At 52.1% G+C, this 27980-nt stretch overlaps 2 protein-coding genes across 3 annotated transcripts in view; one reads left to right on the top strand and one right to left on the bottom strand.

Moving 5' to 3' along the window:
- Window positions 1–27980, bottom strand: part of ECE1 (endothelin converting enzyme 1) — a 130605-nt gene that overhangs the window by 91845 nt on the left and 10780 nt on the right. The window contains exons 2-3 of the mRNA XM_083161799.1: window positions 21781–21853; window positions 21416–21471 (exon numbers count right to left, since the gene is read on the bottom strand). Of these exons, the coding sequence (XP_083017925.1) occupies window positions 21416–21471; window positions 21781–21853 (129 nt within the window). The remainder of the gene's footprint in view (window positions 1–21415; window positions 21472–21780; window positions 21854–27980) is intronic.
- On the top strand, window positions 23–27973 carry ALPL (alkaline phosphatase, biomineralization associated). Of its 2 annotated transcripts, none has more exons than XM_083161802.1 (12): window positions 23–154; window positions 16496–16589; window positions 16754–16873; window positions 16963–17078; window positions 20057–20231; window positions 20983–21158; window positions 21560–21703; window positions 22377–22446; window positions 22719–22853; window positions 22959–23150; window positions 25672–25791; window positions 27008–27973. In XM_083161802.1, the coding sequence occupies exons 2-12, from the start codon at window positions 16529–16531 to the stop codon at window positions 27277–27279; spliced, it is 1581 nt and encodes a 526-aa protein (XP_083017928.1). In that variant the 5' UTR covers window positions 23–154; window positions 16496–16528; the 3' UTR covers window positions 27280–27973. The 2 variants fall into 2 exon arrangements, with proteins under 2 accessions (XP_083017928.1, XP_083017927.1); XM_083161801.1 differs by lacking the exon at window positions 23–154 and adding an exon at window positions 15099–15128.

The raw sequence follows: 27980 nt of genomic DNA, 5'->3' as shown, positions 1-27980 counted from the left end.
CTACACCCACAGCAGCAGGCTCCCAGGACACAAGGCACCCACAGCACAGAGTGCCAGCTCCTCCACCCACAGCAGCAGGCTCCCAGGACACACGGCACCCACAGCACAGAGTGCCAGATCCTCCACCCACAGCAGCAGGCTCCCAGGACACAGGGTAAGAACTTGGCTCTGATCTTATGGTGCGTACACACTGATAGATTTGGCAAAAGATCTGGGCATTCCCAACCGAGTGAAACTACCAAATTGCTCAAATCGTTCCGTGTGTATGAAAGATATATCGGACGATGCGCGTACCCGCAGGTAGTTGGTAGAGGTCGATGATCTTTCCTGCATGCAGGAAGATCAGCGACCATTCGTTAGCGATGTGTGCCAATCGTTCATGTGTAGGCAGGATGAACGATTTGGTATAGGTGCCCACAGACGCATCAATTATCGAATGCGTTTTGTACTTTTTAAGCACAAATTGCATCTTATGTACAATTATTGGATGGTGTTTATGGGCTTGTGCGATGCGCGTTCCCGGGAGCCCGATATTGTATGTCTAAAAAAGTATGTGCTGCACGTACCTTTTAGACTACATCTGAAATTTAACATTACAAACATGGGTTCACCACATCGCATCGCATGCATCCAAGTGCACATCTCATAGCAAGCTGGAAGAAAAATTGTATAGAACCATTGTACAGACAAAAACGCATAGCACAGTACAATTGTAGCGTCTGTGGGCACCTTAAGGCTGATTGACTGGCTCCTGCACCCTCCACCATCGTCAAAGATCAATCGTTCATGTGTAATCGTTTGCTCAATCGTTCATTATTTGACACCAAATAGTTTGTGCAGGAGTTCAGAGAGGAAATATTTAACTAGATTGAATCGTTGGCAAAATCTGTGTGTTGTGTACGCACTTTTAGAAGTTTGGCAACGCCCCATGGCATAGGAGTGACTTGTGTAACAATGACCTGGGGTTACTGGGGACCCTGCAGTGCTCAGGGGACTACCATCCCCATGGTGGTCACTATGTGCAGTAGTACAGGAGGGTGCGAGTCTCTGGGGATCTGTATATACAGTACAGAAAGGCTAGCGCTGATAATGTCCACACACGCGCCCGTTTTAGCGACTGTCCCGGAGGTGGACGACACTTCATAGCGGGACGTTACACAAAACGTCCACCCCATCACTGACGCTCTGATTCTAGTACAATGATTGTAGTGTATAACATATGGTACATGTTACATTGTATACATCACACACTTGTGCAGCAAGGAATGTAGCAGACCAGGGACAGAGGAAACCATGGCACTGTACTGAGCTGCTGTATCCCGGGTCAGTGTACAGCAGAGGAATGTAGCAGACCAGGGACAGAGGACACCATGGCACTGTACTGAGCTGCTGTATCCCGGGTCAGTATACAGCAGAGGAATGTAGCAGACCAGGGACAGAGGACACCATGGCACTGTACTGGGCTGCTGTATCCCAGGTCAGTATTCAGCAGAGGAATGTAGCAGACCAGGGACAGAGGACGCCATGGCACTGTACTGGGCTGCTGTATCCCTGGTCAGTATACAGCAGAGGAATGTAGCAGACCAGGGACAGAGGACACCATGGCACTGTACTGAGCTGCTGTATCCCTGGTCAGTATACAGCAGAGGAATGTAGCAGACCAGGGACAGATGACACCATGGCACTGTTCTGGGCTGCTGTATCCCATGGTCAGTATACAGCAGAGGAATGTAGCAGACCAGGGACAGAGGACACCATGGCACTGTACTGAGCTGCTGTATCCCCGGTCAGTGTACAGCAGAGGAATGTAGCAGACCAGGGACAGGACACCATGGCACTGTACTGAGCTGCTGTATCCCCGGTCAGTGTACAGCAGAGGAATGTAGCAGACCAGGGACAGGACACCATGGCACTGTACTGAGCTGCTGTATCCCCGGTCAGTATACAGCAGAGGAATGTAGCAGACCAGGGACTGAGGACACCATGGCACTGTACTGGGCTGCTGTATCCCGGGTCAGTATACAGCAGAGGAATGTAGCAGACCAGGGACAGAGGACACCATGGCACTGTACTGGGCTGCTGTATCCCCGGTCAGTATACAGCAGAGGAATGTAGCAGACCAGGGACAGAGGAAACCATGGCACTGTACTGGGCTGCTGTATCCCGGGTCAGTGTACAGCAGAGGAATGTAGCAGACCAGGGACAGAGGACACCATGGCACTGTACTGAGCTGCTGTATCCCCGGTCAGTATACAGCAGAGGAATGTAGCAGACCAGGGACAGAGGACACCATGGCACTGTACTGAGCTGCTGTATCCCCGGTCAGTATACAGCAGAGGAATGTAGCAGACCAGGGACAGAGGACACCATGGCACTGTACTGGGCTGCTGTATCCCTGGTCAGTATACAGCAGAGGAATGTAGCAGACCAGGGACAGAGGACACCATGGCACTGTACTGAGCTGCTGTATCCCATGGTCAATGTCCCACACACAGCAGAGGAATGTAGCAGACCAGGGATAGAACACCATGGCACTGTACTGGGCTGCTGTATCCCTGGTCAGTATATAGCAGAGGAATGTAGCAGATCAGGGACAGAGGACACCATGGCACTGTACTGGGCTGCTGTATCCCATTGTCAGTGTCCCACACACAGCAGAGGAATGTAGCAGACCAGGGATAGAACACCATGGCACTGTACTAGGATGCTGTATCCCCGGTCATTATACAGCAGAGGAATGTGGCAGACGAGGGACAGAGGAAACCATGGCACTGTACTGAGCTGCTGTATCCCCGGTCAGTATACAGCAGAGGAATGTAGCAGACCAGGGACAGAGGACACCATGGCACTGTACTGAGCTGCTGTATCCCCGGTCAGTATACAGCAGAGGAATGTAGCAGACCAGGGACAGAGGACACCATGGCACTGTACTGGGCTGCTGTATCCCCGGTCAGTATACAGCAGAGGAATGTAGCAGACCAGGGACAGAGGACACCATGGCACTGTACTGAGCTGCTGTATCCCCGGTCAGTATACAGCAGAGGAATGTAGCAGACCAGGGACAGAGGACACCATGGCACTGTACTGAGCTGCTGTATCCCCGGTCAGTATACAGCAGAGGAATGTAGCAGACCAGGGACAGAGGAAACCATGGCACTGTACTGGGCTGCTGTATCCCGGGTCAGTGTACAGCAGAGGAATGTAGCAGACCAGGGACAGAGGACACCATGGCACTGTACTGAGCTGCTGTATCCCCGGTCAGTATACAGCAGAGGAATGTAGCAGACCAGGGACAGAGGACACCATGGCACTGTACTGAGCTGCTGTATCCCCGGTCAGTATACAGCAGAGGAATGTAGCAGACCAGGGACAGAGGACACCATGGCACTGTACTGGGCTGCTGTATCCCTGGTCAGTATACAGCAGAGGAATGTAGCAGACCAGGGACAGAGGACACCATGGCACTGTACTGAGCTGCTGTATCCCATGGTCAATGTCCCACACACAGCAGAGGAATGTAGCAGACCAGGGATAGAACACCATGGCACTGTACTGGGCTGCTGTATCCCTGGTCAGTATATAGCAGAGGAATGTAGCAGATCAGGGACAGAGGACACCATGGCACTGTACTGGGCTGCTGTATCCCTGGTCAGTATATAGCAGAGGAATGTAGCAGATCAGGGACAGAGGACACCATGGCACTGTACTGGGCTGCTGTATCCCATTGTCAGTGTCCCACACACAGCAGAGGAATGTAGCAGACCAGGGATAGAACACCATGGCACTGTACTAGGATGCTGTATCCCCGGTCATTATACAGCAGAGGAATGTGGCAGACGAGGGACAGAGGAAACCATGGCACTGTACTGAGCTGCTGTATCCCCGGTCAGTATACAGCAGAGGAATGTAGCAGACCAGGGACAGAGGACACCATGGCACTGTACTGAGCTGCTGTATCCCCGGTCAGTATACAGCAGAGGAATGTAGCAGACCAGGGACAGAGGACACCATGGCACTGTACTGGGCTGCTGTATCCCCGGTCAGTATACAGCAGAGGAATGTAGCAGATCAGGGACAGAGGACACCATGGCACTGTACTGAGCTGCTGTATCCCCAGTCAGTATACAGCAGAGGAATGTAGCAGACCAGGGACAGAGGACACCATGGCACTGTACTGAGCTGCTGTATCCCCGGTCAGTATACAGCAGAGGAATGTAGCAGACCAGGGACAGAACACCATGGCACTGTACTGGGCTGCTGTATCCCCGGTCAGTGTACAGCAGAGGAATGTAGCAGACCAGGGACAGAGGACACCATGGCACTGTACTGAGCTGCTGTATCCCCGGTCAGTATACAGCAGAGGAATGTAGCAGACCAGGGACAGGACACCATGGCACTGTACTGGGCTGCTGTATCCCCGGTCAGTGTACAGCAGAGGAATGTAGCAGACCAGGGACAGAGGACACCATGGCACTGTACTGAGCTGCTGTATCCCCGGTCAGTGTCCCACACACAGCAAGGAATGTAGCAGACCAGGGACAGAGGACACCATGGCACTGTACTGGGCTGCTGTATCCCCGGTCAGTATACAGCAGAGGAATGTAGCAGACCAGAGACAGGAAACCATGGCACTGTACTGAGCTGCTGTATCCCGGGTCAGTGTACAGCAGAGGAATGTAGCAGACCAGGGACAGAGGACACCATGGCACTGTACTGGGCTGCTGTATCCCCGGTCAGTATACAGCAGAGGAATGTAGCAGACCAGGGACAGAGGACACCATGGCACTGTACTGAGCTGCTGTATCCCCGGTCAGTATACAGCAGAGGAATGTAGCAGACCAGGGACAGAGGACACCATGGCACTGTACTGGGCTGCTGTATCCTCGGTCAGTATACAGCAGAGGAATGTAGCAGACCAGGGACTGAGGACACCATGGCACTGTACTGAGCTGCTGTATCCTCGGTCAGTATACAGCAGAGGAATGTAGCAGACCAGGGACTGAGGACACCATGGCACTGTACTGGGCTGCTGTATCCCCGGTCAGTGTCCCACACACAGCAAGGAATGTAGCAGACCAGGGACAGAGGACACCATGGCACTGTACTAGGCTGCTGTATCCCCGGTCAGTATACAGCAGAGGAATGTAGCAGACCAGGGACAGAGGACACCATGGCACTGTACTGGGCTGCTGTATCCCCCGGTCAGTATACAGCAGAGGAATGTAGCAGACCAGGGACAGAGGACACCATGGCACTGTACTGAGCTGCTGTATCCCTGGTCAGTATACAGCAGAGGAATGTAGCAGACCAGGGACAGAGGACACCATGGCACTGTACTGAGCTGCTGTATCCCCGGTCAGTATACAGCAGAGGAATGTAGCAGACCAGGGACAGAGGACACCATGGCACTGTACTGGGCTGCTGTATCCCCGGTCAGTATACAGCAGAGGAATGTAGCAGACCAGGGACTGAGGACACCATGGCACTGTACTGGGCTGCTGTATCCCATGGTCAGTGTCCCACACACAGCAGAGGAATGTAGCAGACCAGGGACAGAGGACACCATGGCACTGTACTGGGCTGCTGTATCCCGGGTCAGTGTACAGCAGGACAGAGGACACCATGGCACTGTACTGAGCTGCTGTAGAGAATGTGGTTAATGGCTCATTTATATCTATTATTAAGTTACTTGTACAGCGCCAGCAATTCCCGCTGTGCGTCATGGGTCTGGCTACAAGTGTATCACATGGTGTGCTGGGAGTACAGTACACATGTGGCGTGTACAGGATCAGGCGGCAGCGCAGGTCCCGGGGATACCACCATTCTGAGATGGCGGCAGCCCGCTGTACCCTATGTGCTCAGCACTGACCCCACGTGCGCAGACACCCAGCAGCCAGTGACACAGGGACGGCCTTCTAACCACCAAGGAACCCAAGATAAATGGGCCCTGGTCATCAGATCATGTCAGCATAGAGATAATACTATGAACTATTGAGGGATGGGAAACCTTTGGCCCTCCAGCTGTTGTTGAACTACACATCCCAGCATGCCCTGCAGCATCGGTACATAGCATAACTGTAACAGGCCTGCTGGGATGTGCAGTTCCACAACAGCTGGAGGGCCAAAGGTTCCCTATCCCTGACCTAGACAGTCCGGTGCGAATAATAAGATGGTAGTTTCCAAAAGGACGGTGCAATTCTGTGGTAGATGCGTTTCCCCGCCTGTGGCGACTCAGCGCCTTCCTCAGAACCACTGTGGTAGATGCGTTTCCCCGCCTGTGGCGACTCAGCGCCTTCCTCAGAACCACTGTGGTAGATGCGTTTCCCCGCCTGTGGCGACTCAGCGCCTTCCTCAGAACCACTGTGGTAGATGCGTTTCCCCGCCTGTGGCGACTCAGCGCCTTCCTCAGAACCACTGTGGTAGATGCGTTTCCCCGCCTGTGGCGACTCAGCGCCTTCCTCAGAACCACTGTGGTAGATGCGTTTCCCCGCCTGTGGCGACTCAGCGCCTTCCTCAGAACCACTGTGGTAGATGCGTTTCCCCGCCTGTGGCGACTCAGCGCCTTCCTCAGAACCACTGTGGTAGATGCGTTTCCCCGCCTGTGGCGACTCCGCGCCTTCCTCAGAACCACTGTGGTAGATGCGTTTCCCCGCCTGTGGCGACTCCGCGCCTTCCTCAGAACCACTGTGGTAGAAGCGTTTCCCCGCCTGTGGGGACTCCGCGCCTTCCTCAGAACCACTGTGGTAGATGCGTTTCCCCGCCTGTGGCGACACAGCGCCTTCCTCAGAACCACTGTGGTAGAAGCGTTTCCCCGCCTGTGGGGACTCCGCGCCTTCCTCAGAACCACTGTGGTAGATGCGTTTCCCCGCCTGGGGCGACACAGCGCCTTCCTCGGAACCACTGTGGTAGATGCGTTTCCCCGCCTGTGGCGACTCAGCGCCTTCCTCAGAACCACTGTGGTAGATGCGTTTCCCCGCCTGTGGCGCCTCAGCGCCTTCCTCAGAACCACTGTGGTAGATGCGTTTCCCCGCCTGTGGCGACTCAGCGCCTTCCTCAGAACCACTGTGGTAGATGCGTTTCCCCGCCTGTGGCGACTCAGCACCTTCCTCAGAACCACTGTGGTAGATGCGTTTCCCCGCTTGTGGGGACTCAGCACCTTCCTCAGAACCACTGTGGTAGATGCGTTTTCCCACCTGTGGCGACTCAGCGCCTTCCTCAGAACCACTGTGGTAGATGCGTTTCCCCGCTTGTGGGGACTCAGCACCTTCCTCAGAACCACTGTGGTAGATGCGTTTCCCCGCCTGTGGGGACTCAGGGCGGGATGTATTAAAATACATCGCCGCCCTTCGCGCCCCCCCCGCCGCGATGCCGCCGCATATGTACTAACATATGCGGCTGGCATCGCGATGCGGTGACGGAGGCCCCCCGCGATACCTGTACTGTGGTCTGCGGGGGGTCTCCGTCACCTCCCTGCCGGCTTCTGCAGCTTTCACGCCGGGGACAGCTAAGCAGGCTGTCCCCGGCGCTTCCTCCTCCCCCTGCAGCCGGAAGGACGTCCGGCTGCGTTGCTAGGGGGAGAAAGGGCTTACCTTCCGGGGTCCAGGAGGACCTGCAAGAAGGTAAGCCCAAGGGAGGGGGAGAGGGGGGGGTCGGCGAGGCGGCGGGTTGCGGCGACGCGGCGGGCGGCGAAAAGAAGCCCATAGGCTACTATAGGGTATCGCCACCCAAAGGTGGCGATACCCTGCCCTGCGAAACCGCTGCGAACGGGTTTTAGTACATAGGAAAATGCGGTAAAACGGGGGTTTTACCGCATTTTCCCTTTAGTACATCTCGCCCTCAGCGCCTTCCTCAGAACAACTGTGGTAGATGCGTTTCCCCGCCTGTGGGGACTCAGCGCCTTCCTCAGAACCACTGTGGTAGATGCGTTTCCCCGCCTGTGGGGACTCAGCGCCTTCCTCAGAACCACTGTGGTAGATGAGTTTCCCCGCCTGTGGTGACTCAGCGTCTTCCTCAGAACCACTGTGGTAGATGCGTTTCCCCACCTGTGGCGACTCAGCGCCTTCCTCAGAACCACTGTGGTAGATGCGTTTCCCCGCCTGTGGGGACTCAGCGCCTTCCTCAGAACCACTGTGGTAGATGCGTTTCCCCGCCTGTGGGGACTCAGCGCCTTCCTCAGAACCACTGTGGTAGATGCGTTTCCCCGCCTGTGGGGACTCAGCGCCTTCCTCAGAACCACTGTGGTAGATGCGTTTCCCCGCCTGTGGGGACTCAGCGCCTTCCTCAGAACCACTGTGGTAGATGCGTTTCCCCGCCTGTGGTGACTCAGCGTCTTCCTCAGAACCACTGTGGTAGATGCGTTTCCCCGCCTGTGGGGACTCAGCGCCTTCCTCAGAACCACTGTGGTAGATGCGTTTCCCCGCCTGTGGTGACTCAGCGTCTTCCTCAGAACCACTGTGGTAGATGCGTTTCCCCGCCTGTGGTGACTTAAGTCACCACAGGCAAGGAAACGCGTCAACCACAGAATTGCATCGTCCTTTTGGAAAGTACCATCTTATTAATCGCACCGGAATCTGATGCTAAACTCCGGATAAAGCTGGACTTGTATTAGGGCAGCAGCTGGGAGGCGTGGTACAGCGGGCACTAGTAGAGGTATATAATAATGTCTGGCCAGACCGTAAGGCGAATACTAACATTGGTCTTCTCTATTGGAGGATCCTTTATTCCTCATATATACAGGTATGAACGGATCTTGTAGTCCCCACTGACCATGGCAAGGAGGCCGGTAACTACAGGACCAATGTGACCGAGGAGTGACTCCTTGTGCACAAGCGCCAGTTATAATGGCACCTCATGTGTTATTAGGTTTCATCTCTGGCCACTGAGGACTATTATATTAATACATTTGTATAAGGCATTGCTTTACCTAGCACAGTTTTTAGATCTTTCTTTCCTTCCTTCTAATGTCACTGAAAGGGTCATACAATCCTTTAAAACTGCTGCAAGGTTACCATTGCAATTTGACCAAGCACCGAGCTATCAATATATTGGCTTACCCCGCACACTGCCATGCAGTATGACCCATAGGCGACTAAGGGCCATTGCCCACATGATCTCTGCTTTCCCCGTCTGTATCCGGATTAGCCATTATCTGCTGTACAATGCTCTGACCGCTACCTGCACCCAGCGTGGGGCTTACTGCAGGCAAGCTCCTGAGGTTCCCCCACACCACAGGCTCCTAGCAGTGCCCACTGCCAGCTACAATACCCAGTCAGTGGCATCTGGGCAGCTGCCAGCTACAGATCAGACAGGCGGAGGAGACTTCTGCCCATTGTTTTCCCACTTCCCAAAGTCATTAGGGGCATTGGCTGCCTGAAGGCGCGGCGTCCATGCTGAGCACAGGGAAGTGCCAGAACCGGACCCGCACTCCTGCTGAGAGGGGGAGGGGAACAGACACCAACCCAGCGGGGGCTCATTAGGGACAGGAAGCCCAACACATGTCAGGTGTCCTTACCCAGGACACTAGCCAATCAAGGCTGGCCAGTCTGAGACCATAGGAGCACTACAAACCGCAGCCTTGGAAAGTAGAGGGAGCGAGAAAGGGAACAAAACAACCAGCTCCTGGCATTCAGCCTGGAGAGAGATAAAGTACCCGCCAGCTTCTTAGTACATCTCATCATTTGCAACCTGTAATACAAAGACATGGGGTAATACAAAGACATGATCCCACCAGATCCTATGATCACAGATCACAAGATTGTGGCAATCTAAGATTCTCAGACCACTGACCTGTGAGACCAACCTTCACCTAAATCCACCCACAGAGAGGTGTCCTCCAGCCGCTGTAGCACTACACATCCCTGCATGCCCGATTACAAACATACCAGGCTCTACCTGGAACACACGCCACCTCTGCAATGTAACAGGGAATACACACACACACACACACACACCTCTGCAATATAACAGGGAATACACACACACACACACACACACACACACACACACACACACACACACACACTCCCCCCCCCCCCCCTCTGCAATGTAACAGGGAATACACACACACACACACACCCCCCCTACCCTCTGCAATGTAACAGGGAATACATTCAGGTACTTCACAATAATGCGGATTTGCCGTCCCACGTCACAGTGATGTCACCAGAGGGTCCCAACGTCCCCACTACAGACATCTATCCAAACTTATAATGTATTAGACCCAGGGCAGGTGGGTGGGGTGCTTAGGGTATGCTGGGACATGTAGTGCCACATGTTGCCTACCCCTGATCTGGGGAATGCCTTAACACACAGCTTGCTACATCCCATGTTCAATATAACTCGTCTTAGTAATTAACCCCTATGGGTCAGACACTGGGCAGGGCAGCCGGAGGGGAGTAGGGGCTGCAGCTGTAATCCGGGGTGCAGGGACAGAGGGTCTGTCCCCATGGCCACCGCTAGAAGCGCGCGGGTGGGGTGGCGGACATTACAGGCTATTCCACATGCCATGTCTGCCCCCTGGCACTGCCCACCTTACAAGAGCATCGCCAATATCTGGATACATAGGGCCAGATGTACCAAGCTTGAAAAGCGATAGAGTGATCAACCAGCGCCTAACGGGTACTGGTTTTAAAAGTTACAGTTAGGAGCTAACTGGCTTTATCCCTCTTCAGTTTATCACCCTAAGGCTTCGTACATATCGCCCATAGAGCGATGAGGTCGGACTTGTTTTCAGGGCGTCTCCCAGTAACATTAGGACACTGCAGCAAGTTGAGACGGGTCGGGGTGTCACCTCTGCCGGTGGATGGGGGGGTGGGGGAGTCATTAGTAGTGATGGGACTGACAGGTGCACACACATCCTGAGAAAGTTCTCATAGCGCCAGTTAAGCCAGTAGCACATGGTCTGCAGTGCCAACCTGTGTGCCAGTGTTAGAGCATGGCATAGCCTGGGAGATATCCCAGCAGCCAGCTCACAGGCGACAAAGCAGCGCTGGGAATGCCACCAAGGCCCTGGCATCTGAGTGCAGTACAGCAGCCCTGGCACATCCAATGCCTCAGTCTCCCCACAAGCTGCGCAATGTAACGCGCCAGCTCATTTATATTGGTGTATGGTTGTGTAACATTGCACAAGGCGCGCACATCAGCGCAAACTAACAAATGGCAGCGCATAAAGACAAGTCTCCATTCTCACGTGCCCTTGCTGGTCAGCTCTTTGAGGAGATCGGGTTGGTTTTAATTCTCTGGTATTGTACAGCTGGGCACGCTGATGCCGCGACAGTGCGTGGTGGTGGTGGTGGTGGTGGGGGGGGGGGGGGAACGCTCATCAGTAACGATATGGTGCGTACACACTACACGATATGCATGAAAGCATCAGCGACGATGGTCGTTTATCACGCATATCGTTTGATATATCCTCTACAGTGCGATCTCATAGGTCAGACTACGCAGTCTCCTGTATTCTGCAGATTACACCTCCGCCGACGCAGGACCCGGCATTAACCACATTCATCCCTGTGACTGCGGCAATCTGTAGTACATCAGCTAGATCCCTCAGCACAGCAATGTGTCAGGGGCGGTGTTCTCCCGACCCAGTAACCACCATGCTGGCTATTAAATTACCAGGAGATAGCGATGTGTGGCCGCCATCGCCCCTACACAGTGATCCTTCTACCCAGTAACACCACTCAGGAAATGTATGTCACCTTTGTGTACAGCCCAGATCTATTCTACCACACTATGCAGATGCCATTCATAATCACCCGCGCTTCACATTCTTTGGCATAACTACGGCCCCGCGATGGCAGGGGGAGGGAGATAACTGGCGCCACTGCAGAGTCTGCATGGAATCTGCTCTCCAACAAAATGGCCACGTCCTTGGAGGAGACAGATGCATGAGGCACACACAGCTTTCAGACCTCATTACAGTGTTGAGGCATATAGCCCTGGTGCCCTCACCCCCTACAGGTAAAATCCTGGCTTCCCACTTGCACCACAAGGCAGTAATGCCCGCTCACAGCCATGGCACCCAGACCATGCCTCCTGGCCACCACACTGCACAGGCTGGCACTGTACTGGCCACCCTTACAGAACCTATGCACATGCATTAAGTGATAAGTGCTGCGTTACTAAGGAGACTGCAAGGGGAAGCTGTAGGTATTAGGGTGTCTGTTCTGATTGGACCACATAGGGCCCCACAATTAGTGTTCCCCAAACGAGAAACCTGCAGAGTAAGAGGCACCATTGGATATAAGGGTACATTACGGATGTAGCAGTTTGTGCAGATGAAGCCGAGTTATCTCCGACACAACACATTGTGCAGCCACAACACACACATTTGTGTCACACTGAGACAATGTTGCTGCTGTGTACAGAATGCACAATAGGACCCCACACAGTGTCGTACATTCACTAAATACAGCGGGATAACGGGTCACAGAGTTTGGAGTGCGGCCACAAAGTCAGTCTTGTATAATAGTGTGTAGTCAGCATGTGCGGTACATTCACCACCACAAAATCCCTTCTGTACACAGTCCCGTCCATAAGTTATTGTGTACAAGTAATAGGCGTTCCCCAGTTCCAGAGAAGCTGCCAATCCGAACCCCTGGGAATGATGAGGCCCAGAAATCCAGAGGTTTATCTCCTGCTCAGAAACAGGAAACGCGCGCAATTCTCCTAATGCACCACGTTACCGAGACGTTATCCCAATGTGCGCCGCCTCATTCCTAAAGGTGACATACAGCAGAAAGACCTGCTTACATTCATGATCATGTCCAACTTTCCCTAACTCCCCGGCAATCCTTGGTGGTTTTTGGACACACAATGTAATCAAGTCGTACAATCAGGCTGCTGCAAACAACCAGTCTCATTCGATTGTATGCACCGAACATGTCTGTACACTGCCACACAAATAACCGACTGCATGTTCTTTAAAGCACAAGCAATAGTCTCCCAACCCCAACTGATGCATCACGTCTTATCCGAGGACCAATCCACCAACCTGAAGGGCCGCGCATTGCACAATTGTGTGCACACAATCTTCATACAATCCCTCGAGATTGTATGATTGGGTGCAAGGTCTTTCAGGTGTATGGGGGCCTTAACGTCACTGCAGACATTGCCAGATGTGCTCATACATCGCTGCTGCAAAGCTACCCAAATCCAGGGGAGATGTATAGGACCTGGCGGCTTATTCGTGCTGCATGGTGTACTGAGGCTGGATGTATGAGGTATCTCACGCTGCACGGTGTACTGAGGCTGTATGTACTGTATGAGGTATATCACGCTGCATGGTGTACCGAGGCTGGATGAATGAGGTATATCACGCTGCATGGTGTACTGAGGCTGGATGTATGAGGTATATCACGCTGCACGGTGTACCGAGGCTGGATGAATGAGGTATATCACGCTGCATGGTGTACTGAGGCTGGATGTATGAGGTGCTGCACGGTGTACTGAGGCTGGATGTATGAGGTATATCACGCTGCACGGTGTACTGAGGCTGGATGTATGAGGTATATCACGCTGCACGGTGTACTGAGGCTGGATGTATGAGGTATATCACGCTGCATGGTGTACTGAGCCTGGATGTATGAGGTATATCACGCTGCATGGTGTACTGAGCCTGGATGTATGAGGTATATTACTCTGCATGGTGTACTGAGGCTGGATGTATGAGGTATATCACGCTGCACGGTGTGCTGAGGCTGAATGTATGAGGTATATCACGCTGCACGGTGTACTGAGGCCGGATGTATGGGGTATATAACGCTGCACGGTGTACTGAGGCTGGATGTATGATGTATATCACGCTCATGGTGCACTGAGGCTGGATGTATGAGGTATATCACGCTGCACGGTGTACTGAGGCTGGATGTATGAGGTATATCACGCTGCACGGTGTACTGAGGCTGGATGTATGAGGTATATCACGGTGTACTGAATCCGGATGTATGGGGTATATCACGCTGCACGGTGTACTGAGGCTGGATGTATGATGTATATCACGCTCATGGTGCACTGAGGCTGGATGTATGAGGTATATCACGCTGCATGGTGTACTGAGGCTGGATGTATGAGGTATATCACGCTGCATGGTGTACTGAGGCTGGATGTATGAGGTATATCACGCTGCACGGTGTACTGAGGCTGGATGTATGAGGTATATCACGCTGCACGGTGTACTGAGGCTGGATGTATGAGGTATATCACGCTGCACGGTGTACTGAGGATGGATGTATGAGGTGTATCACGCTGCACGGTGTACTGAGGATGAATGTATGAGGTATATCACGCTGCACGGTGTACTGAGGATGGATGTATGAGGTATCACGCTGCACGGTGTACTGAGGCCGGATGTATGAGGTATATCACGCTGCACGGTGTACTGAGGCTGGATGTATGAGGTATATCACGCTGCACGGTGTACTGAGGCTGGATGTATGAGGTATATCACGCTGCACGGTGTACTGAGGCTGGATGTATGAGGTATATCACGCTGCACGGTGTACTGAGGCTGGATGTATGAGGTATATCAGGCTGCACGGTGTACTGAGGCTGGATGTATGAGGTATATCACGCTGCACGGTGTACTGAGGCTGGATGTATGAGGTATATCACGTTGCACGGTGTACTGAGGCTGGATGTATGAGGTATATCACAGTATGAGGTATATCACGCTGCACGGTGTACTGAGGCTGGATGCATGAGGTGCTGCACGGTGTACTGAGGCTGGATGTATGAGGTGCTGCACGGTGTTCTAATGTGTAGCATGTCAGCAAAATGGAGCATGCTGGGATGTGTAGTTCCACAACAGCCAAGAGCTTAATGTCACCCACTCCTGCATTAACCAATACCCGTACCTTCTGAATCAGCCCCCTGGCACCACACTGGGAATAGCTCAGTCTGTGGAAGAGTTTATCTGGGGAATTATCTGATCAGGTGGAAGAAAATCCCGAAATCTGCTGACAGAGGACACCGGGCACCTGGGCACTCAGCACAAGTCGAGCAGACGGGGGACCCGGAGCCATGGCACTCAGCAATGAGATGCATATGCTGGTCACAGCTGTGGTCTGCTCACTTGTGGCACTCGTGGTCCTAGTGTGTCTCTGCTATTTCACATGCAGACTGGCAGGGTAAGTACCAGCAGGGTAATGACGGGCATTATGTTAGACTCAAGCAGGGTATAGGGGCACTGTGCCAGGGCTGAAATCGCTTATACTGGACGTTACAGCACCCGGACCGATTACTTAGTAACCGTGGTTACATATTATGGTTTAGTGGTGTGTAATAAGTGTCAGCGTGGGTGTTCTACCACGGAACACGGCATGTACACATTAACCCAGGCGGCCACACGTGAATGGGCATCCTGCCAAGGAGAAGCGCCCCCCACTCCCCCGTAAATATGGGATGCGGTCATTTGGTCGACAGCATTAGGTCTACAGGTCATTAGTTTGACAGTGTCTAGGATGACAGTCAAAAGGTCGACATGGGGTTATTCACTGTTTTTTCTTTGAGCCGACAGGCGGTATTTCATCCAGAGCGTGGTGGGAGAATAAAATAGTGTGCCGAGCGTAGCGAGCCAGTGCCAGACACATCGCGAGCGCAGCAAGCGATGCGAGGGGATGCGGTGCACTTTAAACTGTGTCCATGTCGACTGTGTTGACATTCAGAAAAAAAAACCATGTCGACCTCGACATTGTCGAACTAATGACCTGTCAATCTAACGACCCATCGATCTAAAACCATGTCGACATAGACCCCTGTCTACCTTTTCCCATGTTGACCTAATGACTGTCGACCATCATGCTGTAGACCAAACCCATAAATATTAAGCAGCGACTTTGGGATTTCTGCAGTTCCTGAAGAAGCGACAGACAGGGAGATCGGCTCCTCAGCGGACTGGGCAACAAAGAGGCCGCCTCCATGGTGTAGATCAGGGGTCCTCAACCTGGGTCCTCAAGGACCCCCTAAAAGTGCACGTTTTCCAAGTCCCCACACACAATCAAAGGTGAAGTAATTAGCTCCACCTGTGATAAAATGTCAGTGAGTAATGAGTGCACCTGTGCACCTGCCGGGTGACGTGCCCTGTTGGGGGTCCGAGGCTGAGAACCACTGGTGTAGATCATTGGTCTGCTAACTTCCAAGTGACGCCACTGTGGTATCAGAACGGCTGTATAGATCTTTCCCATCTATCTGCTGCTCCTCACCTCTGTGGGGGGGATTTCAAGTGTTTTGCGCACCAATGGCCACTAGATGGCGCACCCAGCGATTTGCTGAGGCTCCGCATAACTTCAGCACGTACAGAACAAGCCGGCACCTGACACGCAGCCTAGTTCGGCTGTAAATCTGTCCCCGGTGCCAGGTCCTGGTGAGTCAGTGACACCCGCAGGTACATTGTGTAATGCTGATCTCTCCCCGGCTCACCCAACAAGCTCTGCTGGTTAAAGTACAAATGGGGCCAATTACTGCAGAATAATCACTTTCCGCCTCTAATCGCCAGGGCTGCACACAAGGTTCTGGAGCTGTTCTGAGGATGGCGATGAGCGTGTGGGTCCTCCTGCTGGTCAGACTCGCCGCGGCCGTCAGCTTCCCAGGTAAGTGCATGTTATGGGGAAGGGGCGGGTGAGAGGATTGGAGGCGCAGTTATCAGGGTGGCACCCACCACCTATAGGTCAGGGGTCCAGGTCACAGCAGGCATGGACCCTACAAGTCACGTGTCAAGTCCTCAGCGCCTAACACCCGCTTTATTCCCCCACAGAGAGAGAGAAGGACCCAGGTTACTGGCGGAACCAGGCCCAGGCCACCCTTAAACACGCGCTGGAGCTGCAGAAACTCAACACCAACACAGCCAAGAACGCCATCATATTCCTGGGAGATGGTGAGGGCAATACCGGGGGCAGCAGGATAGAGGTGGGCACTAAGAAGCTGGCATTTCCACTGAAGGGGTTTCTCTCTGGTGTTCTGCAGGTATGGGCGTGCCAACCGTGACCGCAGCACGCATCTTAAAGGGTCAGCTCGCTGGGCAGCCGGGAGAGGAGACTGTGCTGGAGATGGACAAGTTTCCATACGTGGCACTGGCCAAGGTAAGACTAGCACCCTGGGTAGACTGAACCCATGCATGTGCCCTTATGCAAGGTATGCCTCAGAGCCGGCCCTAGCCTAAATGATGCCCTAGGCAAGATTTTGGCTGGTGCCCCCTAGCACCGCCACTAGTTCCGCCTCTGACCCTGCTCCCCTTTTCCAGCACCATCAACCCTCATCATAGCAGTCATCATTTTGGTGCTCCTACCCACAAAATTTTAAATAAACAGTGCACACATTCGGTGCGCAGCCCAAACAGGGGTGTGTTCTTGCTGGGAAGGGGCATGGCCACACAATAGCACCCCCAATTCAAATTATGCCACACAGTGCAACTTTATTCACATTATATCATGCGATGGTGTCCCTTATTCACGTTACATCACACAGTAGTACCACTTTACCTTATGTACATTACTCCTCACATTATACCCTTAGAAAAAAATCCTGAGAAAATATTGTATTTTAAGCACCTCCATGGCCACACTGCAACCCAGCACAAAGCAGTGTGTGCTGGGCAGAGGAGAAGAGCTGCAGCTGCTGCTGTCACTTAAGGGGAGGGGGCCCGGGCCCCCACTGGGCCCTTCCATCAGACTTTGGCCTGGGTAATTTGTACCCCCTACCCCTTTCTCTCGACACCCCTGATAATACCACACAGTCATGCCCCTTACACATAACACACATTATTAATGTCCTTATAACCATAATGCCCCTTACACATTATGCCAACCTTTATTAATGCCCTTCATACACATAATGCCCATTCCACATATGTTGCACATTAATGCCCTTAAACACATGACACACATAATGCCCATTACACATATGTTGCACATTATTAATGCCCTTATACACATGACACATAATGCCCATTACACATATGTCGCACATTATTAATGCCCTTATACACCTGACACCAATAATGCCTGTTCCACATGTCGCACATTATCAATGCATTTATACATGACACACATAATGCCCATTACACATATGTTGCACATTATTAATACCCTTATACACGACACACATAATGCCTGCTAAACATATGTCATACATTATTAATGCATTTATACATGACACACATAATGCCCCTTACACATATGCCGAACACTATTGCACAACCAACCCACCCGCAGACAGCACTCGCACAGCCGCTAACACTGTGACCTCTGCTTGGATACAGATGTTTCCTCATACATCTTGTCTCAATAGGCCATGCAGCTCCTGGCCCTTCTGCTAACGTTGGGTGCCTTTTTTCCTGAAAATTTATCTTATTTGCATTGTTATGACCAGGACACACAAGGAGCTTCCGATTATTAAAATGATATGCGGCATGCCTATATTCTGTGTGCGACTGTGGCTGTACCTGCATACGTAATGCTATGTTAGTGATTTCCATGAATACACTATTTCATATGCAGATACAGCCTCACTCACACACAGAATATAGGCATGCTGCATATCATTTTAATCAGCAGAAGCTGCTGGTGCCCCTAGGCATTCCAAAATGCCCTAGGCAATTGCCTAGTTTGCATATGCCTAAGGCCGGCCCTGGTATGCCTGGTGTCAGTGCGGCATCTCTGGGTGACTGGCACTGACTGCCCCTCTCCCAGCTCCGCATTCTGCAGGTTGGTACATCTAGTGGCATCACATCCCCCACAGAGTCCTGCGGCTAGACATGGATGGCAGCGGGTACCAGAGGCTACCTGCCAGTGCCGCCATCTTACATCAGGGTGATACCAAGTAGCACAGCTATTTCATGACCAATAGGCCCCCCCACAAGGGACACTGCCCACTCCCATATCTGTGTAGAGGATACAGAGGCTCCTAACTGCCTACATCTAATACAAGCTGCGGTCACCGCTACATACATGACACCGCGAGAACACGACACCCCAAGAACACAACGCACCTGCCCAGAACATACATCGCACCTGCCCAGGACATACACGACACCCCGAGAACACAATGCACCTGCCCAGGACATACACGACACCCCGAGAACACATCGCACCTGCCCAGGACATACACGACTCCCCGAGAACACAACGCACCTGCCCAGGACATACACGACACCCCGAGAACACAACGCACCTGCCCAGGACATACACGACACCCCGAGAACACATCGCACCTGCCCAGGACATACACGACACCCCGAGAACACATCGCACCTGCCCAGGACATACATGACACCCCGAGAACACAACGCACCTGCCCAGGACATACACGACACCCCGAGAACACATCGCACCTGCCCAGGACATACACGACACCCCGAGAACACAACGCACCTGCCCAGGACATACACGACACCCCGAGAACACAACGCACCTGCCCAGGACATACACGACACCCCGAGAACACATCGCACCTGCCCAGGACATACACGACACCCCGAGAACACAACGCACCTGCCCAGGACATACACGACACCCCGAGAACACATCGCACCTGCCCAGGACATACACGACACCCCGAGAACACATCGCACCTGCCCAGGACATACACGACACCCCGAGAACACATCGCACCTGCCCAGGACATACATGACACCCCGAGAACACAACGCACCTGCCCAGGACATACACGACACCCCGAGAACAATGCCTCACATTGCCCAACCACTGGCGAGGACCAATAGTGTATTAGTATCACTTACATTTGTGTTACAGCAAAATAAAAATAAGTAAAATAATGTTGCGTGTAAGTGAATACAATGCATTTATCACAGGACAGTAGCTGCAATATTGTATCACGTCTGCACAACACACAGCGGGAGAGAGCGGATAGTACATACGGAGAGAACAGATCACTTCCCTTCTGTTTGGGCAGCACCTCTACAACAGTCTCACCCATCAGTTATTGATCTGTGCACTGTCTGCTCCGGTCACACAGTGTGCGCGCGTGTGAGTGAGTGCGAGAGTGAGAGTGAGTGCGAGAGTAACCACGCACACTCACAGGCCTGTCCCTTCTCTCTCAGACGTACAACACCAACGCACAGGTACCCGACAGCGCTGGCACTGCCACAGCCTACTTGTGCGGGGTGAAAGCCAACGAGGGGACTGTGGGGGTCAATGCTGCCGCCGTGAGGGGTCAATGTAACACCACTAAGGGCAACGAAGTGCAATCCATCATAAAATGGGCTAAAGACGCAGGTGAGTGACCGAGGTAGGAGCCACTCTGTGCCTCCTGGGCCTTTAATATCGGGTATGGATCATTGGATAGACCGCAACTAGGTCAACAATCAAAACGTACACATGGTCGACATGGACATTGAAATGTAGCAATGCTGTGCCCGCCATGCTTCGGGCACGGTATTCATTCTCCCACCACGCCCCAGTGGATGGTAGAGCATGAAACACTGCATGCCGGCTTAGTGACAATATCCCGTGTGTGTGGGGGGGGTGTAGGCGTGGCCCCCATGCTGCATTATACTACATGTGATCTCAGGATGGGATGTGAGGCAGAGCCCCATAGTATTGCCGATGTATCAGTCACACACATCTGATTGGTCAGTTGTCCACCCGCACCCTTTGTGTCACGCAGTAAGGGAAGTCACGCTCTAGCACAACACGGAAACAAACACAATAAATGCACTTAAATCATAATTACAGCAGATAAACCACACAGAGCAGATAAAGGGAATTGGCGCTAGTACTGCACGTATTGGTTCCTTCTGGTTAAAGGTCAGCGGGAGGAACACGCCGTGGATGGCCATCGCAGACGTAGATGGGAAATGCCCAGAACTGCGAATATGAGATACACACGTAATGTAGATATGTGGTACTCCCAGTGTGCACTACATATACCAGCATACATTGTGCACACACACACGGGGGGGGTTATGTTATCGGGCATGTAGATGTCATCACCCGCCATCATACCAATCTCATTATCATTCACCAGGGAAGTCTGTCGGCGTGGTGACCACAACCAGGGTAAACCATGCCACACCAAGTGCCGCCTATGCTCACTGCGTCAACCGGGATTGGTACTCCGACAAAGAACTACCCGAGGAAGCTGTGAAACAAGGGTGCACAGACATCGCCTGGCAACTGATGAACAACATCCCGGATATAGAGGTAGGTAATCACTACACCTGCGCCACATTCCGCCATCTTTATACTCTACAGGATGGAGGTAATCACTGCACCTGCACCACATTCCGCCATCTTTATACTATACAGGATGCAGGTAATCACTACACCTGCGCCACATTCCACCATCTTTATACAATACAGATCGCTGGATGGAGGTAATCACTACACCTGCGCCACATACTGCCATCTTTACTATAATCAGAATGCTGTATGTAGGTAGATAATTAGCCGTTACTTACATTTGTGTCGGCAGCTGCGTCGGTGATGAACCAGAACTTGGACAGGACCAGTTTCACTGCAGGAATGAGAAGTGTGTTATTGTTGTGGTGGATTGTCATGTCACACTATACTCTACACAGTTAATAGTGTCATTCCCGCTACAGGTCATCATGGGCGGAGGAAGGAAATACATGTTCCCCAACAACACACCGGACATAGAGTACCCCATTGACGGAAAAGCAAATGGGACACGCAAGGACGGGCTGGACCTCACCCGCGTGTGGCTGGAGAAGAAGTCGCCCAGAAAGGTAGAACACGGGCCGCCCTGTATGCGAGCCCCCATACCTGCGCCCCTACTAGATCCTCAGTATACACCGGTCCTTACCAGAGTCATAGAAAGCGGGGAGGACTTCATCAGGGCCAATCTCCATCTTCCAGCCAATCAGAGATGTGTAATCCTGCAGAGAACCGGGAAACAGTTAGTGTATGGTCTGCAGGACAGACGGTCATTTCATGGACAGCTTATATAGAACCAGACACACAGGGTCCCCCCCCCCCCACATGGGTGCCCAACAGGACCCTACCAGACTAACTGTGTACACACTGTACAATCAGGCAGGAGATTTTTACTATATAGTCGGGATGGCATGCAGATGGCACAGGTATCACCCTGCGCTCCTGGGACAGACAGGGCAGCAATGACTGTATAGTGCAAATCCAGGTGGCATGACTTGTATGTAAATAGCACATGAGTTACCAAAGATTGCATAGCAAGTCGAACAGCAAAGGAAGCTCACCGTGCATACTGGGACCCCAGGTGGCTTCGCCTGCGCTGCTTTTGGGCGATCATAAAAAATAAATAAATAAATAAAGTATTTCTAAAGTCCTAGAACAGCTACAAATAGGAACCAGTCACTAGATTTCTATCCTACCGCCGGTGCTGCCGTGTTAGTCATTAGCGCACTGTTCTATATCCCACAGGCCGCGCACTACGTGTGGAACCGCGAGCAGTTACTGGCGCTGAGACCCCAGGATGTAGACTACCTCCTGGGTAAGTTATGGAGCCATCGCCTGAATGGTATATAATGTTCTCTGGTTCCCTCAAGTCCTCAATGCACCCATACAGGCCAGGTCTTCAGCATATCCATATACATGAGCAGAGATTGTTAATTGACGGATGGAGGGATTAAGTCACCTGTGCTTAGGGTAAGACCTGGCCTGTTCGGGGGCCTGAGGACTGGATTGGGTACACAATTTCCTTATTCCTATAATACTGTAATAAAGGCTGTATACAGCAATAACAGGCAATGTGTGGTCCTGCAGGTCTGTTTGAGCCGGGGGACATGGTGTACGAGCTGGACAGAAACACGTCCTCTGACCCGTCACTCTCGGAGATGACCAGAGTGGCCATCAGCATCCTGAAGAAAAACCCCAAAGGGTTCGTCCTCCTTGTGGAGGGTGAGTGTGCTGTGCCCAATGTGCTCCCCCCCATGTTATTACGCCTCCCCTGACTGGCATGCATGGTGATAAATACCCGTCTGACTGTTCTTTGTGCCGGGACAGGTGGACGGATAGACCACGGCCACCACGACGGGAAGGCCAAGCAAGCATTGCACGAGGCTGTGGAGATGGACAGCGCCATCGGCCTGGCGGCAGAAATGACCTCTGTGGAGGATACTCTGACCGTGGTCACTGCCGACCACTCCCACGTCTTCACATTCGGTGGCTACACACATCGTGGTAACCCAATATTTGGTAAGGATCTCTGGATACAGGCTACCTGAAGTCATAAGCGCCTGCCAGCCTGTAACATGGCAAACTGGACATCAGAATAGCTGGCACTTTGTCTCTCCCAGGCCTAGCATATGGACCAACTGGGGAGTGGTAGAGTATGTGTTATGGCGGCTCGGTGGGGGGGGGGGGGGAGGTGACTCATCAGGGATTGGGTGTTGCCTGGGGAACCTGAATCCCCAGTAAGTGAATAGAAACATAGAATGTGACGGCAGATAAGAACCACTTGGCCCATCTAGTCTGCCCCTTTATTAAACATGTTACCGCAAACCATATTTGATCCTTATTTCTTTGTAAGGATATCACTATGCCTATCCCAAGCATGTTTACATTGTACTACTGTATTTGCCTCTACCACCTCTGATGGGAGGCTATTCCACTTATCTACTACTCTTTCTGTGAAGTCATTTTTCCTCACATTTCCCCTGAATCGGGATTGAAAAATGCCCAATCCTGGGATTGGCTTCCCTAATAATCACCCCCGCCTCAGCCGCCCTGCATATTTACTTACAGATGCGTGGAGCGGGTGGTCGAGACGGGGAGATGGAGCCAGGGTGGGAGGGACGACCCGGGTTGATGCAACCCAGGCTGGTCGCCTGGTGGGCAGGTGAGCGGGCTGGTCCGCGGTCTTCTGCCTGGTCCGCTCAGCAGCAGGGCGGTCTGGTCTTTTGGTGCCCGGCAGCCTGACCTCTGACGTCGCGCTGCCCGGGACGGGAGAAGCCGGCAGCTGCTGAGCAGCAGCTCAGACGCTGCCCGGCATTAGACTGTGCATGCGCAGTCTAATCCCGAAATTCTGCGATTGGAAACTCCAATCCCGGGATTGGAATCTCAGCGTTTTGGGGGCCAAATCCCGGGAGCCCGCCGATCCCGGGATTGGCCACCCTACCCTTGATATATGTGAAAGTTTCTATCATGTCCCCCCTTTCCCTTCTCTGCTCTATAGTATACATATTAAGATCTTTTAGTCTTTCCTTGTACGTTTTGTGATGTAGGCCATGCACCATTTTAGTTGCCCTTCTTTGTACAGTCTCTAATGTATTTATATCCTTCTGGAGATATGACATAGCTGCCTACCCTTCTGCATTCTGCAGGAGACTCCCTGAAATAGCAACAATCTTCCTCTCTCCCTCATTAGTCTACCAATCTCCCTCATTATTCTAGCCCTCATTACACTTTAACGTTTTTGGGGGAAAAGGAATTGGAGACAGATACATTTACATTGAATCATCAGCACCATTTCCCAGCACTTTACCAAGTATAGTGGGGGAGATTCTCTAAAAATCTCCGCCCCCCATCGCATTTATAATTATCACATATGTTGTAACATATGCGATAATTATGGCACAGGACAGCTCTTGCGTTAAGAGCTGTCCTTTGCGGTGAGAGTCGCCGGGTCCCAGCAGGTCCCAGCGGCTCCCCCCTCCCTCCCACACCCGGCGCTGCTGCTGCCAGGCTCTCCTCCTCCTCCCTGCACCCAGAAGAGGATCAGTGCAGGAAGGAGGTCACAGGTCCGGGCAGCACTGCGCTGTGCTGCCCGGACACAGGTGAGGGGGCGATGCGGGGCGGCGGGGGGTTGCGGTAGAAGCCCATTGGCTTCTATGGGGCATCGCCAGATTTTTCTGGCGATGCCCCCCGCCGCGGTAACTGCATCCCAAAATGCAGTAAAAACCCCGATAACGGGGTTTTTGCTGCATTTTTTAGCTTAGAGAATCTCCCCCAGTATCTCTTACTAACTGCTTTGGGGATCATATACATTTGGATATAAGTCATTTTAAAAGATTCCTCTCAGATGTAGCAGTACACACCCACGCTTCTAGGTGCCATGTTCACAATCTCATTTCCCAATAACTCCTTATATGGAACTAGACACGCCCTTTGGGAGGAGCATGACACCCCCCCCCCCCCCCTCAATGGGACGCTTTTCAAAATTCTATTAACAACTATAATCTCCCTGAAACTAGTTTTCAATAGTATGAGATTTGGCTTCCAGAACTGAACACAGTATTCCAGATGAGGTCGTACCAGTCATCTATACCAGTCATAGCCAACTCCAGTCCTCGAGAGCTACCAACAGTTCACATCCAGACAACCTAGCTGCTGCACAGGTGCACTCATTACTCACTGACACATTATAAAAGATCCACAGGTGGAGACTATTGCTTCACTTGTGATTCTGTGAGGAGATCTGGAAAACATGCACTGTTGGTAGCTCTCGAGGACTGGAGTTGGCTATCCCAGACCTATACAGTGGCATTATTACTTTCTTTCTACTGCCGATACCTCTCCCTATGCAACCAAGCATCTGACTTGCCTTCTTCATTGCTTTGTCTTGACTTGCCCCCTGTGTTTGACAGAACACAATGGCTGACCCTTTACTGTACACCAGATAAATCCCTTACCCACTATCCGTGGAACCAGCGACCACGGCCTGTGTGGGACATACAGGACCGACCCATTAACCGATCTACTGTATAACCGATTGCAGGTTTAGCGCCAGAAGTAAGCGACATTGACAACAAGTCGTACACATCCATTCTCTACGGAAACGGGCCGGGCTACAAACTAGTGGACGGAACCCGGGAAAACATCTCCACCGTGGATTACAGTGAGTATACGGCACCACCTGTGGGGAGATACTAGTGGGACAAGTTAAGATAACGTAAATTGCTGAGAGAAGCTGGTAACGCGTCATCCCCCAGATTACACCATGTGGAAGTGTCTACAGAGGTTCCTCCTATTATACTACATATCCACCTGTCCACAAAGTAGCCTTAGAACCAATGGTAGGGGGGAGGGGGGGGGGTGGACTGCATGCTGAGACTTGTAGTGCCACACAGAAAAAAAAGGCAGGTCCTCGTTAAACACCAAGAACACTGACAATCAGAATAATTCCTGTAGAATAAAGGTCCGGTCCGATAGTTACCTGTGTGTTAGTGCGGTCCGGTCCGATAGTTACCTGTGTGTTAGTGCGGTCCGGTCCGATAGTTACCTGTGTTAGTGAGATCCGGTCCGATAGTTACCTGTGTGTTAGTGAGGTCCGGTCCGATAGTTACCTGTGTGTTAGTGAGGTCCGGTCCGATAGTTACCTGTGTGTTAGTGAGATCCGGTCCGATAGTTACCTGTGTGTTAGTGAGATCCGGTCCGATAGTTACCTGTGTTAGTGAGATCCAGTCCGATAGTTACCTGTGTTAGTGAGATCCGGTCCGATAGTTACCTGTGTGTTAGTGAGATCCGGTCCGATAGTTACCTGTGTGTTAGTGAGATCCGGTCCGATAGTTACCTGTGTGTTAGTGAGATCCGGTCCGATAGTTACCTGTGTGTTAGTGAGATCCGGTCCGATAGTTACCTGTGTGTTAGTGAGATCCGGTCCGATAGTTACCTGTGTGTTAGTGAGATCCGGTCCGATAGTTACCTGTGTGTTAGTGAGATCCGGTCCGATAGTTACCTGTGTGTTAGTGAGATCCGGTCCGATAGTTACCTTTGTGTTAGTGAGATCCGGTCCGATAGTTACCTGTGTGTTAGTGAGATCCGGTCCGATAGTTACCTGTGTGTTAGTGAGATCCGGTCCGATAGTTACCTTTGTGTTAGTGAGATCCGGTCCGATAGTTACCTGTGTGTTAGTGAGATCCGGTCCGATAGTTACCTGTGTGTTAGTGAGATCCGGTCCGATAGTTACCTGTGTGTTACAGTGAGATCCGGTCCGATAGTTACCTGTGTTAGAGAGATCCGGTCCGATAGTTACCTGTGTTAGAGAGATCCGGTCCGATAGTTACCTGTGTTAGAGAGATCCGGTCCGATAGTTACCTGTGTGTTTGTTACAGTGCGGTCCAGCTACCTGGCGCAGGCGGCTGTTCCCCTGCGACAAGAAACCCACGGCGGAGACGACGTCGCTGTTTTTGCCAAGGGACCAATGGCCCATCTCCTGCATGGGGTCCACGAACAGAACTATATACCTCACGTCATGGCATATGCCACCTGCATTGGGCAAAATCAGGACCACTGCAATTCACGTAGCTTGGGACACAGTCTGATGGTGCCGGTGACACTGCTGTCCACTCTGCTACCCGTCCTCATCTTACACCTCTTGTTATAAGCAAGCAATGGAGACCTACAAGCCCTACCTCTAACCACACCGTCTCTGGCCGGCACCGGTTCATCCTGCCAACATTCCCCCAAACCTGTGCCCACTGCAAGACCCTGACCACCACCCGGGACGGTCTCCAGCTGCATAAGACATGGGCAGATGGATTGTTTCACCGCCTATTGATTTGTATAGCCACTCCTCTGAAGGACCGCAACGTCACTGCCGGGGGTTCACTGGTCAGCCAGATACACCGTGTAGCACGCCATGATGCTGATTGACCCACCAATAGCTGTATAGGTCCATAGGCCGATATAAGTCACGGTACATGTACGGGAAGTCAGGATAGCCCTATCATTACACTGATTGAAGCTTCTGTCTATTAGGTGCCCCGTTGGCACCACTGACCAGCCCTGTCTAGTACCCACTATTAATTGGATAACAAGAAAACAGGACAGAAGTGACTGCATTCAACCAGAGGAATCAAGGGGCAAAGGGTTTGAATGACCCAGTTAACGTTCACTTCCCCCGTGGCCCGAGGTGGTATAACCCGTTAACTGCTGTGCCCATGTATGTAGCACAATGTATTATGCCAGACACCCACTAATGATAAGCCATATGTACCAAAGGGGAGAGATATTAAGAATTTTTTTGTACAGATTGTCAGTGGAATAAGCCACGTAATAAAGCCGTACGTGTGATTGTATAGAGAC

The sequence above is a fragment of the Crinia signifera genome, chromosome 19 (assembly GCF_055691185.1).
Source record: "Crinia signifera chromosome 19, ASM5569118v1, whole genome shotgun sequence".
Classification (NCBI taxonomy): domain Eukaryota; kingdom Metazoa; phylum Chordata; class Amphibia; order Anura; family Myobatrachidae; genus Crinia; species Crinia signifera.
Note: the sequence above shows the minus strand (reverse complement) of the source record. Positions and strands in the feature narration are given on the sequence as shown.

Coding starts and splice junctions, on each gene's coding strand:
- ALPL (XM_083161801.1), top strand. Junction 16,874..16,962: donor CATCATATTCCTGGGAGATG/GTGAGGGCAATA, acceptor GGTGTTCTGCAG/GTATGGGCGTGCCAACCGTG. Junction 21,704..22,376: donor AGAAGAAGTCGCCCAGAAAG/GTAGAACACGGG, acceptor TATATCCCACAG/GCCGCGCACTACGTGTGGAA.